Source organism: Elephas maximus, chromosome 12 (assembly GCF_024166365.1).
Source record: "Elephas maximus indicus isolate mEleMax1 chromosome 12, mEleMax1 primary haplotype, whole genome shotgun sequence".
Classification (NCBI taxonomy): domain Eukaryota; kingdom Metazoa; phylum Chordata; class Mammalia; order Proboscidea; family Elephantidae; genus Elephas; species Elephas maximus.
Window position 1 is genome coordinate 99,410,608 of NC_064830.1, and position 14,533 is coordinate 99,425,140.

The 14,533-nt window shown below is 39.8% G+C and overlaps 1 protein-coding gene across 1 annotated transcript in view; it reads right to left on the reverse strand.

Moving 5' to 3' along the window:
• The window catches only part of LOC126086885 (cytochrome P450 3A8-like), a 63,221-nt gene that overhangs the window by 4,477 nt on the left and 44,211 nt on the right, over nt 1–14,533 (reverse strand). The window contains exon 14 of the mRNA XM_049903688.1: nt 10,553–10,568. Within this exon, the coding sequence (XP_049759645.1) occupies nt 10,553–10,568 (16 nt within the window). The remainder of the gene's footprint in view (nt 1–10,552; nt 10,569–14,533) is intronic.

A 14,533-nucleotide genomic window follows, 5' to 3' on the forward strand; every position in this document is an offset into this window, starting at 1 on the left:
AAAAACTAATTTACAGAATGCTTAATGATATCACAAATGAAATTAGGATAACTGCAGAAAAAGCCAAGGAACACACTGATAAAACTGTTGAAGAACTCAAAAAGATTATTCAAGAACATACTGGAAAAATTAATAAGTTGCAAGAATCCATAGAGAGACAACATGTAGAAATCCAAAAGATTAGCAATAAAATTACAGAATTAGACAACGCACTAGGAAGTCAGAGGAGCAGACTCGAGCAATTAGAATGCAGACTGGGACATCTGGAGGACCAGGGAATCAACACCAACATAGCTGAAAAAAAATCAGATAAAAGAATTAAAAAAAATGAAGAAACCCTAAGAATTACGTGGGACTCTATCAAGAAGGATAACCTGCGGGTGATTGGAGTCCCAGAACAGGGAGGGGGGACAGAAAACACAGAGAAAATAGTTGAAGAACTCCTGACACAAAACTTCCCTGACATCATGAAAGACGAAAGGATAGCTATCCAAGATGCTCATCGAACCCCATTTAAGATTGATCCAAAAAGAAAAACACCAAGACATATTATCATCAAACTCACCAAAACCAAAGATAAACAGAAAATTTTAAAAGCAGCCAGGGAGAAAAGAAAGGTTTCCTTCAAGGGAGAATCAATAAGAATATGTTCTGACTACTCAGCAGAAACCATGCAGGCAAGAAGGGAATGGGACGACATATACAGAACACTGAAGGAGAAAAACTGCCAGCCAAGGATCATATATCCAGCAAAACTCTCTCTGAAATATGAAGGCGAAATTAAGATATTTACAGACAAGCACAAGCTTAGAGAATTTGCAAAAACCAAACCAAAGCTACAAGAAATACTAAAGGATATTGTTTGGTCAGAGAACCAATAATATCAGACACCAGCACAATACAAGGTCACAAAACAGAACGTCCTGATATCAACTCAAATAGGGAAATCACAAAAACAAACAAATTAAGATTAATTAAAAAAAAAAAATACACATAACAGGGAACCATGGAAGTCAATAGGTAAAAGATCACAATAATCAAAAAGAGGGACTAAATACAGGAGGCATTGAACTGCCATATGGAGAGTGATACAAGGCGATATAGAACAATACAAGTTAGGTTTTTACTTAGAAAAATAGGGGTAAATAATAAGGTAACCACAAAAAGGTATAACAACTCTATAACTCAAGATAAAAACCAAGAAAAACATAACGACTCAACTAACATAAAGTCAAGCACTATGAAAATGAGGATCTCACAATTTACTAAGAAAAACGCCTTAGCACAAAAAAGTATGTGGAAAAATGAAATTGTCAACAACACACATAAAAAGGCATCAAAATGACAGCACTAAAAACTTATTTATCTATAATTACCCTGAATGTAAATGGACTAAATGCACCAATAAAGAGACAGAGAGTCACAGACTAGATAAAGAAACACGATCCATCTATATGCTGCCTACAAGAGACACACCTTAGACTTAGAGACACAAACAAACTAAAACTCAAAGGATGGAAAAAATTATATCAAGCAAACAATAGGCAAAAAAGAAGAGGAGTAGCAATATTAATTTCTGACAAAATAGACTTTAGACTTAAATCCACCACAAAGGATAAAGAAGAACACTATATAATGATAAAAGGGACAATTGATCAGGAAGACATAACCATATTAAATATTTATGCACCCAATGACAGGGCTGCAAGATACATAAATCAAATTTTAACAGAATTGAAAAGCGAGATAGATACCTCCACAATTATAGTAGGAGACTTCAGCACACCACTTTCGGAGAAGGACAGGACATCCAGTAAGAAGCTCAACAGAGACACGGAAGATCTAATTACAACAATCAACCAACTTGACCTCATTGACTTATACAGAACTCTCCACCCAACTGCTGCAAAATATACTTTTTTTTCTAGCGCACATGGAACATTCTCTAGAATAGACCACATATTAGGTCATAAAACAAACCTTTGCAGAGTCCAAAACATCGAAATATTACAAAGCATCTTCTCAGACCACAAGGCAATAAAACTAGAGATCAATAACAGAAAAACGAGGGAAAAGAAATCAAATACTTGGAAAATGAACAATACCCTCCTGAAAAAAGACTGGGTTATAGAAGACATCAAGGAGGGAATAAGGAAATTCATAGAATGCAACGAGAATGAAAATACTTCCTATCAAAACCTCTGGGACACAGCAAAAGCAGTGCTCAGAGGCCAATTTATATCAATAAATGCACACATACAAAAAGAAGAAAGAGCCAAAATCAGAGAACTGTCCCTACAACTTGAACAAATAGAAAGTGAGCAACAAAAGAATCCATCAGGCACCAGAAGAAAACAAATAATAAAAATTAGAGCTGAACTAAATGAATTAGAGAACAGAAAAACAATTGAAAGAATTAACAAAGCCAAAAGCTGGTTCTTTGAAAAAATTAACAAAATTGATAAACCATTGGCTAGACTGACTAAAGAAATACAGGAAAGGAAACAAATAACCCGAATAAGAAATGAGAAGGACCACATCACAACAGAACCAAATGAAATTAAAAGAATCATTTCAGATTATTATGAAAACTTGTACTCTAACAAATTTGAAAACCTAGAAGAAATGGATGAATTCCTGGAAAAACACTACCTACCTAAACTAACACATTCAGAAGTAGAACAACTAAATAGACCCATAACAAAAAAAGAGATTGAAACGGTAATCAAAAAACTCCCAACAAAAAAAAGCCCTGGCCCGGATGGCTTCACTGCAGAGTTCTACCAAACTTTCAGAGAAGAGTTAACACCACTACTACTGAAGGTATTTCAAAGCATAGAAAAGGACGGAATACTACCCAACTCATTCTATGAAGCCACCATCTCCCTGATACCAAAACCAGGTAAAGACATTACAAAAAAAGAAAATTATAGACCTATATCCCTCATGAACATTGATGCAAAAATCCTCAACAAAATTCTAGCCAATAGAATCCAACAACACATCAAAAAAATAATTCACCCTGATCAAGTGGGCTTTATACCAGGTATGCAAGGCTGGTTTAATATCAGAAAAACCATTAATGTAATCCACCACATAAATAAAACAAAAGACAAAAACCACATGATCTTATCAATTGATGCAGAAAAGGCATTTGACAAAGTCCAACACCCATTCATGATAAAAACTCTTACCAAAATAGGAATTGAAGGAAAATTCCTCAACATAATAAAGGGCATCTATGCAAAGCCAACAGCCAATATCACTTTAAATGGAGAGAATCTGAAAGCATTTCCCTTGAGAACGGGAACCAGACAAGGATGCCCTTTATCACCGCTCTTATTCAACATCGTGTTGGAAGTCTTAGCCAGGGCAATTAGGCTAGACAAAGAAATAAAAGGTATCCGGATTGGCAAGGAAGAAGTAAAGTTATCACTATTTGCAGATGACGTGATTATATACACAGAAAACCCTAAGGAATCCTCCAGAAAACTACTGAAACTAATAGAAGAGTTTGGCAGAGTCTCAGGTTATAAAATAAACATACAAAAATCACTTGGATTCCTCTACATCAACAAAAAGAACACCGAAGAGGAAATAACCAAATCAATACCATTCACAGTAGCCCCCAAGAAGATAAGATACTTAGGAATAAATCTTACCAAGGATGTAAAAGACCTATACAAAGAAAACTACAAAGCTCTACTACAAGAAATTCAAAAGGACATACTTAATTGGAAAACATACCCTGCTCATGGATAGGAAGACTTAACATAGTAAAAATGTCTATTCTACCAAAAGCCATCTATACATTTAACACACTTCCGATCCAAATTCCAATGTCATATTTTAAGGGGATAGAGAAACAAATCACCAATTTCATATGGAAGGGAAAGAAGTCCCGGATAAGCAAAGCACTACTGAAAAAGAAGAAAGTGGGAGGCCTCACCTTACCCGACTTCAGAACCTATTATACAGCCACAGTAGTTAAAACAGCCTGGTATTGGTACAACAACAGACACATAGACCAATGGAACAGAATTGAGAACCCAGACATAGATCCATCCACGTATGAGCAGCTGATATTTGACAAAGGACCAGTGTCAATTAACTGGGGAAAAGATAGCCTTTTTAACAAATGGTGCTGGCATAACTGGATATCCATTTGCAAAAAAATGAAACAGGACCCATACCTCACACCATGCACAAAAACTAACTCCAAGTGGATCAAAGACCTAAACATAAAGACTAAAACGATAAAGATCATGGAAGAAAAAAGTGGGACAACCCTAGGAGCCCTAACACAAGGTATAAACAGAATACAAAACATTACCAAAAATGATGAAGAGAAACCCAATAACTGGGAGCTCCTAAAAATCAAACACCTATGCTCATCTAAAGACTTCTCCAAAAGAGTAAAAAGACCACCTACAGACTGGGAAAGAATTTTCAGCTATGACATCTCCGACCAGCGCCTGATCTCTAAAATCTACACGATTCTGTCAAAACTCAACCACAAAAAGACAAACAACCCAATCAAGAAGTGGGCAAAGGATATGAACACACATTTCACTAAAGAAGATATTCAGGCAGCCAACAGATACATGAGAAAATGCTCTCGATCATTAGCCATTAGAGAAATGCAAATTAAAACTACGATGAGATTCCATCTCACACCAGCAAGGCTGGCATTAATCCAAAAAACACAAAATAATAAATGTTGGAGAGGCTGCGGAGAGATTGGAACTCTCATACACTGCTGGTGGGAATGTAAAATGGTACAACCACTTTGGAAATCTATCTGGCGTTATCTTAAACAGTTAGAAATAGAACTACCATACAACCCAGAAATCCCACTCCTCGGAATATACCCTAGAGATACAAGAGCCTTCATACAAACAGATATATGCACACCCATGTTTATTGCAGCTCTGTTTACAATAGCAAAAAGCTGGAAGCAACCAAGGTGTCCATCTACGGATGAATGGGTAAATAAATTGTGGTATATTCACACAATGGAATACTACGCATCGATAAAGAACAGTGACGAATCTCTGAAACATTTCATAACATGGAGGAACCTGGAAGGCATTATGCTGAGTGAAATTAGTCAGAGGCAAAAGGACAAATATTGTATAAGACCACTATTATAAGATCTTGAGAAATAGTAAACCTGAGAAGAACACATACTTTTGTGGTTACGAGGGGGGAAGGGAGGGAGGGTGGGAGAGGGTTTTTTATTGATTAATCAGTAGATAAGAACTGCTTTAGGTGAAGGGAAAGACAACACTCAATACATGGAAGGTCAGCTCAATTGGACTGGATCAAAAGCAAAGAAGTTTCCGGGATAAAATGAATGCTTCAAAGGTCAGCAGAGCAAGCGCCAGAGTCTGGGGAACATGGTTTGCGGGGACTTCTAAGTCAATTGGCAAAATAATTCTATTATGAAATCATTCTGCATCCCACTTTGAAATATGGCGTCTGGGGTCTTAAATGCTAACAAGCGGCCATCTAAGATGCAGCAATTGGTCTCAACCCACCTGGAGCAAAGGAGAATGAAGAACACCAAGGCCACAGGACAACTAAGAGTCCAAGAGACAGAAAGGGCCACATGAACCAGAGATCTACATCATCCTGAGACCAGAAGAACTAGTTGGTGCCCGGCCACAATCGATGACTGCCCTGACAGGGAGCACAGCAGAGGACCCCTGAGGGAGCAGGAGATCAGTGGGATGCAGACCCCAAATTCTCATAAAAAGACCAAACTTAATGGTCTGACTGAGACTGGAGGAATCCCGGCGGCCATGCTCCCCAGACCTTCTGTTGACACAGGACAGGAACCATCCCCGAGGACAATTCATCAGACATGAAAGGGACTGGTCAGCGGGTGGGAGAGAGACGCTGATGAAGAGTGAGCTAATTATATCAGGTGGACACTTGAGATTTTGTTGGCAACTCTTGTCTGGAGGGGGAATGGGAGGATAGAGAGAGAGGGAAGCCGGCAAAATTGTCAAGAAAGGAGAGACTGAAAGGGCTGACTCAAGAGGGGGAGAGCAAGTGGGAGTAGGGAGTGAGATGTATGTAAACTTATATGTGACAGACTGATTGGATTTGTAAACGTTCACTTGAAGCTTAATAAAAGTTATTAAAAAAAAAAAAACCCAATGCCATTGAGGGAGTTGATTTTGACTCATAATGACCCTGCAGAACAGGTAAGAACAGTACCATAGGGTTTCCATTGAGCGGCTGGAGGATTAGAACTGCCAGCTTTTTGGTTAGCAGCCAAATACTTAACCACTGTGACACCAGGGCTCCTTACTTGGGATAGCAGTCTGAAACTTCTACCACCATATTTTTCAACACTGGGTTAAGGCTTTAACCAGGAGACACCTGATAAAATCCATAGGTGCCTCTTGGAAATGTAATACATTGTTGTTGTTGTTAGGTGCCGCCAAGTCAGTTCCAACTCATGGTGACCCTATGCAAAACAGAACAAAACACTGCTCATTCCTGTGCCATCCTCACAATTGTTGCTATGCTTGAGCCCATTGTTGCAGCCACTGTCAGTCCACTTCATTAGGGGGTCTTCCTCTTTTTCTCTAATCCACTACTTTACCAAGCATGATGTTCTTCTCCAGGGACTGATCCCTCCTGACAACATGTCCAAAGTATGTGAGACCCAGTCTTGCCATCTTTGCTTCCAAGGAGCATTCTGGTTGTACTTCTTCCAACACAAATTTGTCTGTTCTTTTCAGAAGTAGACTGCCAGGTGCTTCTTCCTAGTCTGCCTTAGTCTGAAAACTGTCCACCATGGGTGACCCTGCTGGTATTTGAATACCGGTGGCATAGCTTCCAGCATCACAGCAATACACAAGCCCCTAGCGTATGAAAAGCTGACAGACGCATGGGGGTGTAATACATTAGTACATTTATTCATCCATCCATTGATTTAAGACCAAGTAAGGGAATGCTAAAAAACAAAACAAAACCAGTTGCCACCAAATTGGTTCTGACTCATGACAACTTCATGTGTTGCAGAGTAGAACTGCACCCAATAGGGTTTTTCTGGTCGTGACTTTTTGTAAGTCTTTTGCTAGGTCTTCTTCTGAGACAATCTGGGTGGGTTTGAACCGTCAACCTTTCACTTAGTGCTCAAGAGGTTAACCCTTTGCGCCACCCAGGGACTGAGTGTGCCAGGCAATGGGCTGGAAGCAGGACTTCGAACAGGAATGGAACCAAAAACTGAAACTAAAAAAAAAATTTTTTTTCCTGCAGTGAAAACTAAACCTGAATTGAAAAAAAAAAGTTTTTCTGAACTGGAACAAGCCAGCCAGAGTTCATTATGTCCACTCTGTGCTTGACCTCTCTCACATTATTGTGAACTGTGTCTACCAAAGATGTGAGAAACATTCAATGATTGAGAACACTCATAGTCAGGAATCTGAAAGAGCTGTTTAAACTGCCGAGTTCTAAACAGAGTTTCATGTGAACAGAAATTTGTCAGGGAACTGTAAACATCTTAAACATACATTATTCACATTTTTATTTATTGTGCTTTAGATGAAGGTTTAGAGAGCAAAGTAGTTTCTCATTCAGCAATTATTGTTTTTTCACATTGGTTGCCATCCCCATGACCTGTCAACACTCTCCCCTTCTAGAATTCGGTTCCCATTGCCATTTGTCCAGCTTTCCTGTCTCCTCCTGCCTTCTTGTACTTGCCCCTGGGCTAGTGTGCCCATTTAGTCTCATCGACACGTTTGAGCTACCTGTATTATTGTTTGTTTTATGGGCTTGTCTAATCTGTGGCTGAAGGGTAAACATCAGGAGTGACTTCAGTGCTGTGTTAAAAGGGTGCCAGTGGCCATACTTCCAGGGTTTCTCCGGTCTCTGTCTGACTGTAAGTATGGCCTTTTTTTGTGAGTTTGAATTTTGTTTTACATTTTTCTCCAGCTCTGTCTGGGACCCTCTAATGTGATCCCTGTCAGAGCAGTTGGCACCATCTAGTTGTGTTTGGTGAAGGCTGGAGTAGTTGTGGTCTATTGGCCCTTTGGACTTATCTTTCCCTTGTGTCTCCGGTTTTCTTTATTCTCCCTTGCTACAGATGGGGTGAGACCAGTGGAGTATCATAGATGGCTGCTCACAAGCTTTTAAGACCCTAGATACTACTCGCCAAAGTGGAATGTAGAATGTTTTCTTTATAAACTATGGTATGCCTATTGAGCTAGATGTCCCCTGAGACCATGGTCCCCAGCTCTCAGCCAAGTAATTTAGTCCCTCAGGGAGTTTGGATGTGTCTGTGAAATTTCCATAACCTTGTCTTGTTCAAGTGGTGCTGACTTCCTCAGTACCGTGCACTGTCTTACCTTTCATCAAAGTTGCCCCTTATCTATTGTCGAGTTAGTGTTTTTCCCTCCTCACCTCTCCCCTCCCTCATAAGCATCAAAGACTGTTTCTCCTTTTGTGTAAACCTTTTTATGAGTTTTTATCTTAGTGGTCTCATACAGTATTTGTCCTTTTGTGATTGACTTATTTCACTCAGCATAATGCCATCCAGATTCATCCATGTTGTGAGATGATTCAAAGATTCGTCATTGTTCTTTAGAGTTGCATAGTATTCTATTGTGTGTGTGTACCACAGTTTGTTTGTCCATTTATCTGTTGATGGGAAGTTAGTTTTTTTCCATCTTTTTGCTATTGTGAATAATGCTGCAGTGAACATGGGTGTGCATGTGTCTATTTATGTGATGGCTCTTATTTTCTAGGATATATTCCTAGGAATGGGATTGCTGAATCCTATGGTATTTCTATTTCTAGCTTTTTAAGGAAGCACCATTTTGTTTTCCAAAATGTTCGTACCACTTTGCATTCCTGCCATCAATACATAAGCATTCCAATCTCTCTGCAGCCTCACCATCATTTAGTGTTTTCTGTGTTTTTTCATGCTAGAAATGTCAGGGTGAGATGGTGTCTCACTGTGGTTTTGATCTGCATTTCTCTAATGGCTAGTTCTCAGGAAGCATCAAAAGAAGATGGGAGGAATACACAGAGTCATTATACCAAAAAGAACTGGTCAATGTTCAATCATTTCAAGAGGTAGCATACAATCAGGAATCGATGGTACTGCAAGGAAGAAATCCAAGCTGCACTGATGGAATTGTCAAAAAACAAGCCTCCAGGAATTGATGGAATATGAATTGAGATGTTTCAACAAATGGATGCAGCACTGGAAGTGTTCACTTGTCCGTGTCGAGAAATTTGGCAGACAGCCACCTGGTCAACCGACTGGCAAAGATCCATACTTGTGCCTACTCCCAAGAAAGGTGATCCAACTGAATGTGGAAATTATCAAACAATATCATTAATATCACATGAAAGTAAAATTCAGCTGAAGATCTTTCAAAAGCAGCTGCAGTAGTATATCAATAAGGAACTGCAAGAAATTCAGGCCAGATTCAGAAGAGGACGTGGAACCAGGGATGGCATTGCTGATGGCAGATGGACCCTGACTGAAAGCAGAGAATACCAGAAAGATGTTTACCTGTGTTTTATTGTCTATACAAAGGCATTCAACTGTATGGATCATAACAAATTATGGTAACACTGCAAAGAATGGTAATTCCAGAACACTCAATTATGCTCATGAGGGAACTGTACATAAATCAAGAGACAGTTGTTTGGACAGAACAAGGGGATATTGCGCAGTTTAAAGTCAGGAAAGGTGTGCATCAGAGTTGTATCCTTTCACCATACTTACTCAATCTGTACACTGAGCAAATGATCTGAGAAACTGGACTACACGATGAAGAACAGAGCATCAGGATTGGAGAAAGACTCATTAATGACCTGCATTATACAGATGACACAACATTCTTGCTGAAAGTGAAGAGAACTTGAAGTACTTACTAATGAAGATCAAAGACCACAGCCTTCAGTATGGATTGCACCTCAACATAAAGAAAACAAAAATCCTCACAACTGGACCAATAAGCAACATCATAATAAACAGAGAAAAGATTGAAGTTGTCAAGATTTCATTTTACTTGGATTCACGATCAACAGCCATGGAAGCAGCAGTCAAGAAATCAGAAGACGCATTGCATTGGGTGTATCTGCTGCAGAGGACCCCTTTAAAGTGTTGAAGAGCAAAGATGTCACCTTGAAGACTAAGGTGAGCCTGATCCAAGCCATGGTATTTTCAATCGCATCATATGCATGTGAAAGCTGGACAAGGAATAAGTAAGACCAAAAAAGAGTTGATGTCTTTGAATTGTGGTGTTGGTGAAGAATATTGAATATACCATGGACTGCCAAAAGAATGAACAAATCTGTCTTGGAGGAAGTACAACCAGAATGCTCCTTAGAAGCAAGGATGGTGAGACTATGTCTTACGTAGTTTGGACATGTTGTCAGGAGGGTTCAGTCCCTGGAGAAGGACATCATGCTTGGCAAAGTACAGGGTCAACAGAAAACAGGAAGACCCTCAACGAGGTAGACTGACACTGTGGCTGCAACAACGGGCTCAAGCATAACGATTGTGAGAATGCCACAGGACCGGGCCGTGTTTCATTCTGTTGTGCATAGGGTCGCCATGAGCTGGAACCTACTTGATGGCACCTAACAACAACAACTGAGCCCGTGCTACAAGCAGTAGAGTTTGAATTTAGCACACACAAAGACTCCCTTTGTTCGTTCTTCCTAACACAAAGGACCACCATACTTTGTAGAAAGAAGCACCTGGCAAAAAAAAATACTCTACCTCACCATGTTCACAATGTTGGAACATCAAGTCTTGTGCTCAGTCTGCCAGGGAACTGGACTGTCAGACAGGAGTAAAAACCTCAACATTTGACAATAGAGCCCTATGGAAATCAGACCAATGTGCCAGATGGGGTATACACAGATTCTAGAAAGTTCTAGAAACTTTTTCCTGAGTGAGGGCATTTGTATTGATGAAAGTGAGCAGGTGTACACAACCATAAGAAGCAAAAGAGGCGGCTACAAAACTCACTTTGCAGTACGCCAAAACACTTCTCACAAAAAGCAGAGGCTTGGTCTCAGGAATCCAGAGCGTCTTTAGAACATTACGTGAATAGCTTCCACATCTATACTGAGAGGCAAGCCATATCACCAGCTATAGATGCCAGCGTTAGAGAGATGACATGTAGGTGATAAATAACAGTAACAACTCCAACAGAAACAATCACACTTCATTACCGCCTCCACTGTGAGATCCACGAAGAGTAATTATGTTTAGTGAAAAGCAGCTAAAACCATCCTGACACCAATCCTAGAGTGAATACTTGATAAAGATTCCCAAATTTGGGCTCCTGGGAGGTTCAAGTTGGAACTTTTCCAGGGTTTTTGCTTGTGTCTACTCCATAACTAGACTCTTGCAGGATGTGAGAGTTGGTGGCACAGTGGTTAAGTACTTGGCCGTTAATCAAAAGGTTGGCTGTTCAAATCCACCAGTCACTCCTTGGAAACCTTATGAGACAGCTCTACTCTATCCTATAGAGTTGCCATGAGTCGGAATAGACTCAACAGCAACAGGTATTCTAGTAACAGAGGTCTCTGAGTGGTGAAAAAAGTTGCGGTTATCAAAAGTTTGGAGGTTAGAACTTCCCCAGTGGTACTGTGGAAGAAAAGACTTACATGAGATCACCCTGAGTCAAAAGCTGACTCTATGGCAGCTAACAACAATAAAGGTACTTAAAACTCAAAAAAAACCGTAAGCTACGCTTGTGCATTTCCTCCTTGCTTTAACCTATCTCTAGTTTAGCCCTACTGCAGAAATTGATACTCATTCCTCTCCAACTCTTTCATGTCTTTCTGGGCTTAAGTTCTCAAGATTGTCCTACACCAACCGAGTAGGTGAACTTCTTATTGCTAAAATGTGCAGTCTCGACTCTCTCACTTCTTTCCTTTTCCTTATTTGGGATTGTTGTTCTTGTTAGGTGCCATCAAGTCAGTTCTGACTCATAGCATTAGTATGTACAGCAAAACAAAACACTGCCCAGTTCTGTGCCATCCTCACAATCTTTCTTTTGCTTGAGCCCGTTATTGCAGCCACTATGTCAGTCCATCTCCTTGAGGGTCTTCCTCATTTTCGATGATCCTCTACTTTCCAAGCATGATGTCCTTCTCCAGGACTGGTCCATCCTGTTAATATATCCAAAGTGTGTGAGACAAAGTCTCACCATTCTTGCTTCTAATGAGCATTCTGGTGCACTTCTGCCAAGACAGATTTGTTCATTTTTCTGGCAGTCCATGTTATATTCAATATTCTTCACCAACACCATAATTCCAAGGCATCAATTCTTCTTTGGTCTTCCTTATTCAGTGTCCAGGTTTCACATGCATATGAGGTGATTGAAAACACCACGGCTTGGATGAGATGCACCTTCATTCTCAAAGTGACATCTTTGCTTTTTACCACTTTAAAGAGGTCTTTTGTAGCAGATTTGCCCAATGCAATGCATCATTTGATTTCTCAACTGCTGCTTCCATGGGCATTGATTGTGGATCTAACTAAAAGGAAATCATGACAACTTCAATCTGTTCTCCATTGATCATGATGTTGCTTATTGATTCACTTGTGAGGATTTTTGTTTTCTTTATGTTGAGGTGTAATCCACACTGAAGGCTGTAGTCTTTGATCTTCATTGGTGTTTCAAGTCCTCTTCACTTTCAGCAAGCAAGGTTGTGCCATCTGCATATCACAGGTTGTTAATGAGTCTTCCTCCATTCCTGATGCCATGTTCTTCTTCATATAGTCCAGTTTCTCAGATCATTTGCTCAGTGTACAGATTGAGTAAGTATGGTGAAAGGATACAACCCTGACACACGCCTTTCTTGACTTTAAATCACAAAGTATCCCCTTGTTCTGTTTGAACGACAGTCTCTTGGTCTATGTACAGATTCCTCATGAGCACAATGAAGTGTTCTGGAATTCTTATTCATCACAATGTTGTCCATAATTTCTTATGATCCACACAATCATATGCTTTTTCACACTCAATAACACATAGGTAAACATCTTCCTAGTATTCTCTGCTTTCAACCATCTGACATCAGTAATGATATCCCTCATTCCATGTCCTCATCTGAATCCAGCTTGAAATTCTGACAGTTCCCTGTCAGTGTACTGCTCCAACTGCTTTTGAATTATCTTCAGCAAAATTTTACTTGCGTGTAACATTAATGATAAAAAAAAAAAAAAAAAACTGTTCAATAATTTCTGTGTTCTGTTGGATCAACTTTCTTTGGAATGGGTACAAATATGGGTCTCTTCCAGTCAGCTGGCCAGGAAGCTGTCTCCCAAATTTCTTGGCTTAGATGATTGAGTACCTCCACAACTGCATCCGTTTGCTGAAACATCTCAGTTGATATTCTGTGAATTCCTAGAGCCACCACAGTAGGACAAACTGACAGACACGTGGTGGTTACTTGGGAAAGCAGTTGGAAATTACTATCATCAAAGTTTTTCAACTTTTGGTTAACGTTTTATCCATGAGGCATCTGATAAAATCCATAGTTGCCACTGGGAAGTGTAGTACGCTATTACATTTATTCATCCATCCATTGATTTAAGACCAAGTAAGTGAATGTTAAAAAACAAAACCAGTTGCCATCAAGTTGATTCAGACTCATCACAACACCATGTGTTGCAGAGTAGAACTGCAGTTTGTAGGATTTTCTTCACTGTGACTTTTTGTAAGCAAATTGCTATGCCTGTCTTCTGAGACAATCTGGGTGGGTTAGAACCTCCAACCTTTCAGTTAGTATTCAAGATCTTAATGATTTGCACCATCCAGGGACTGAGTGAATGTTAATTATAGGTATCCTGTGCCAGGCTATGGGCTGGAAGCCATATAGCATCCCCTTCCAGAGGAGCGGCCAGTGCAGTGGAGGTAAAAAGACCCATAGACATGATCAGATGGAAGCTCAAACATGCCCCCCCCCCTTTGCAATCTCTGTAGTGGAGCCTGGCTGAGAGGTAATTAAGGAAAGAAGTGGCAGCAAGCATAAACACTAACAAAAGAAAAACATGGAAAGCTGGGAGACAATCTCCAGGAAAACTAGGATAGAAAGTCTAGAGAATTCTGATACCTTTCTGCACTCTTTCCATGGCTTCAATAAAAAAAAAATCAATAGGGACTGTTAAATACGGTCAACTGCTTAATAGTTTACAGATGTAGAAGCTAAGGCCCAGTGACTGCAAATGGCTTTCCAATGTCTACTGACTGCAACAAAATATTAAATATATGAAGAAAGATTCAAAACCCCTCTGCAGTTTAGGTATGCCCACATTCAGTACTTTCCCTCCCTGAAAAGGATGACTATTGGGAAATGTGAGACCCCAGATGGATAGAGCAAATTTGTTAAATTTCTGCTTCCTATTCCCACGGTGATTTCCACAGCACTTCCCACAATTCTACCAAAGTACTTCATCTCCTCTCAGCAGAGATAAAAAAGATGCAAGCTATGACAGATACTAATGGTATTGTGTGTGAACTCCCTCTCTGTGTTCCCA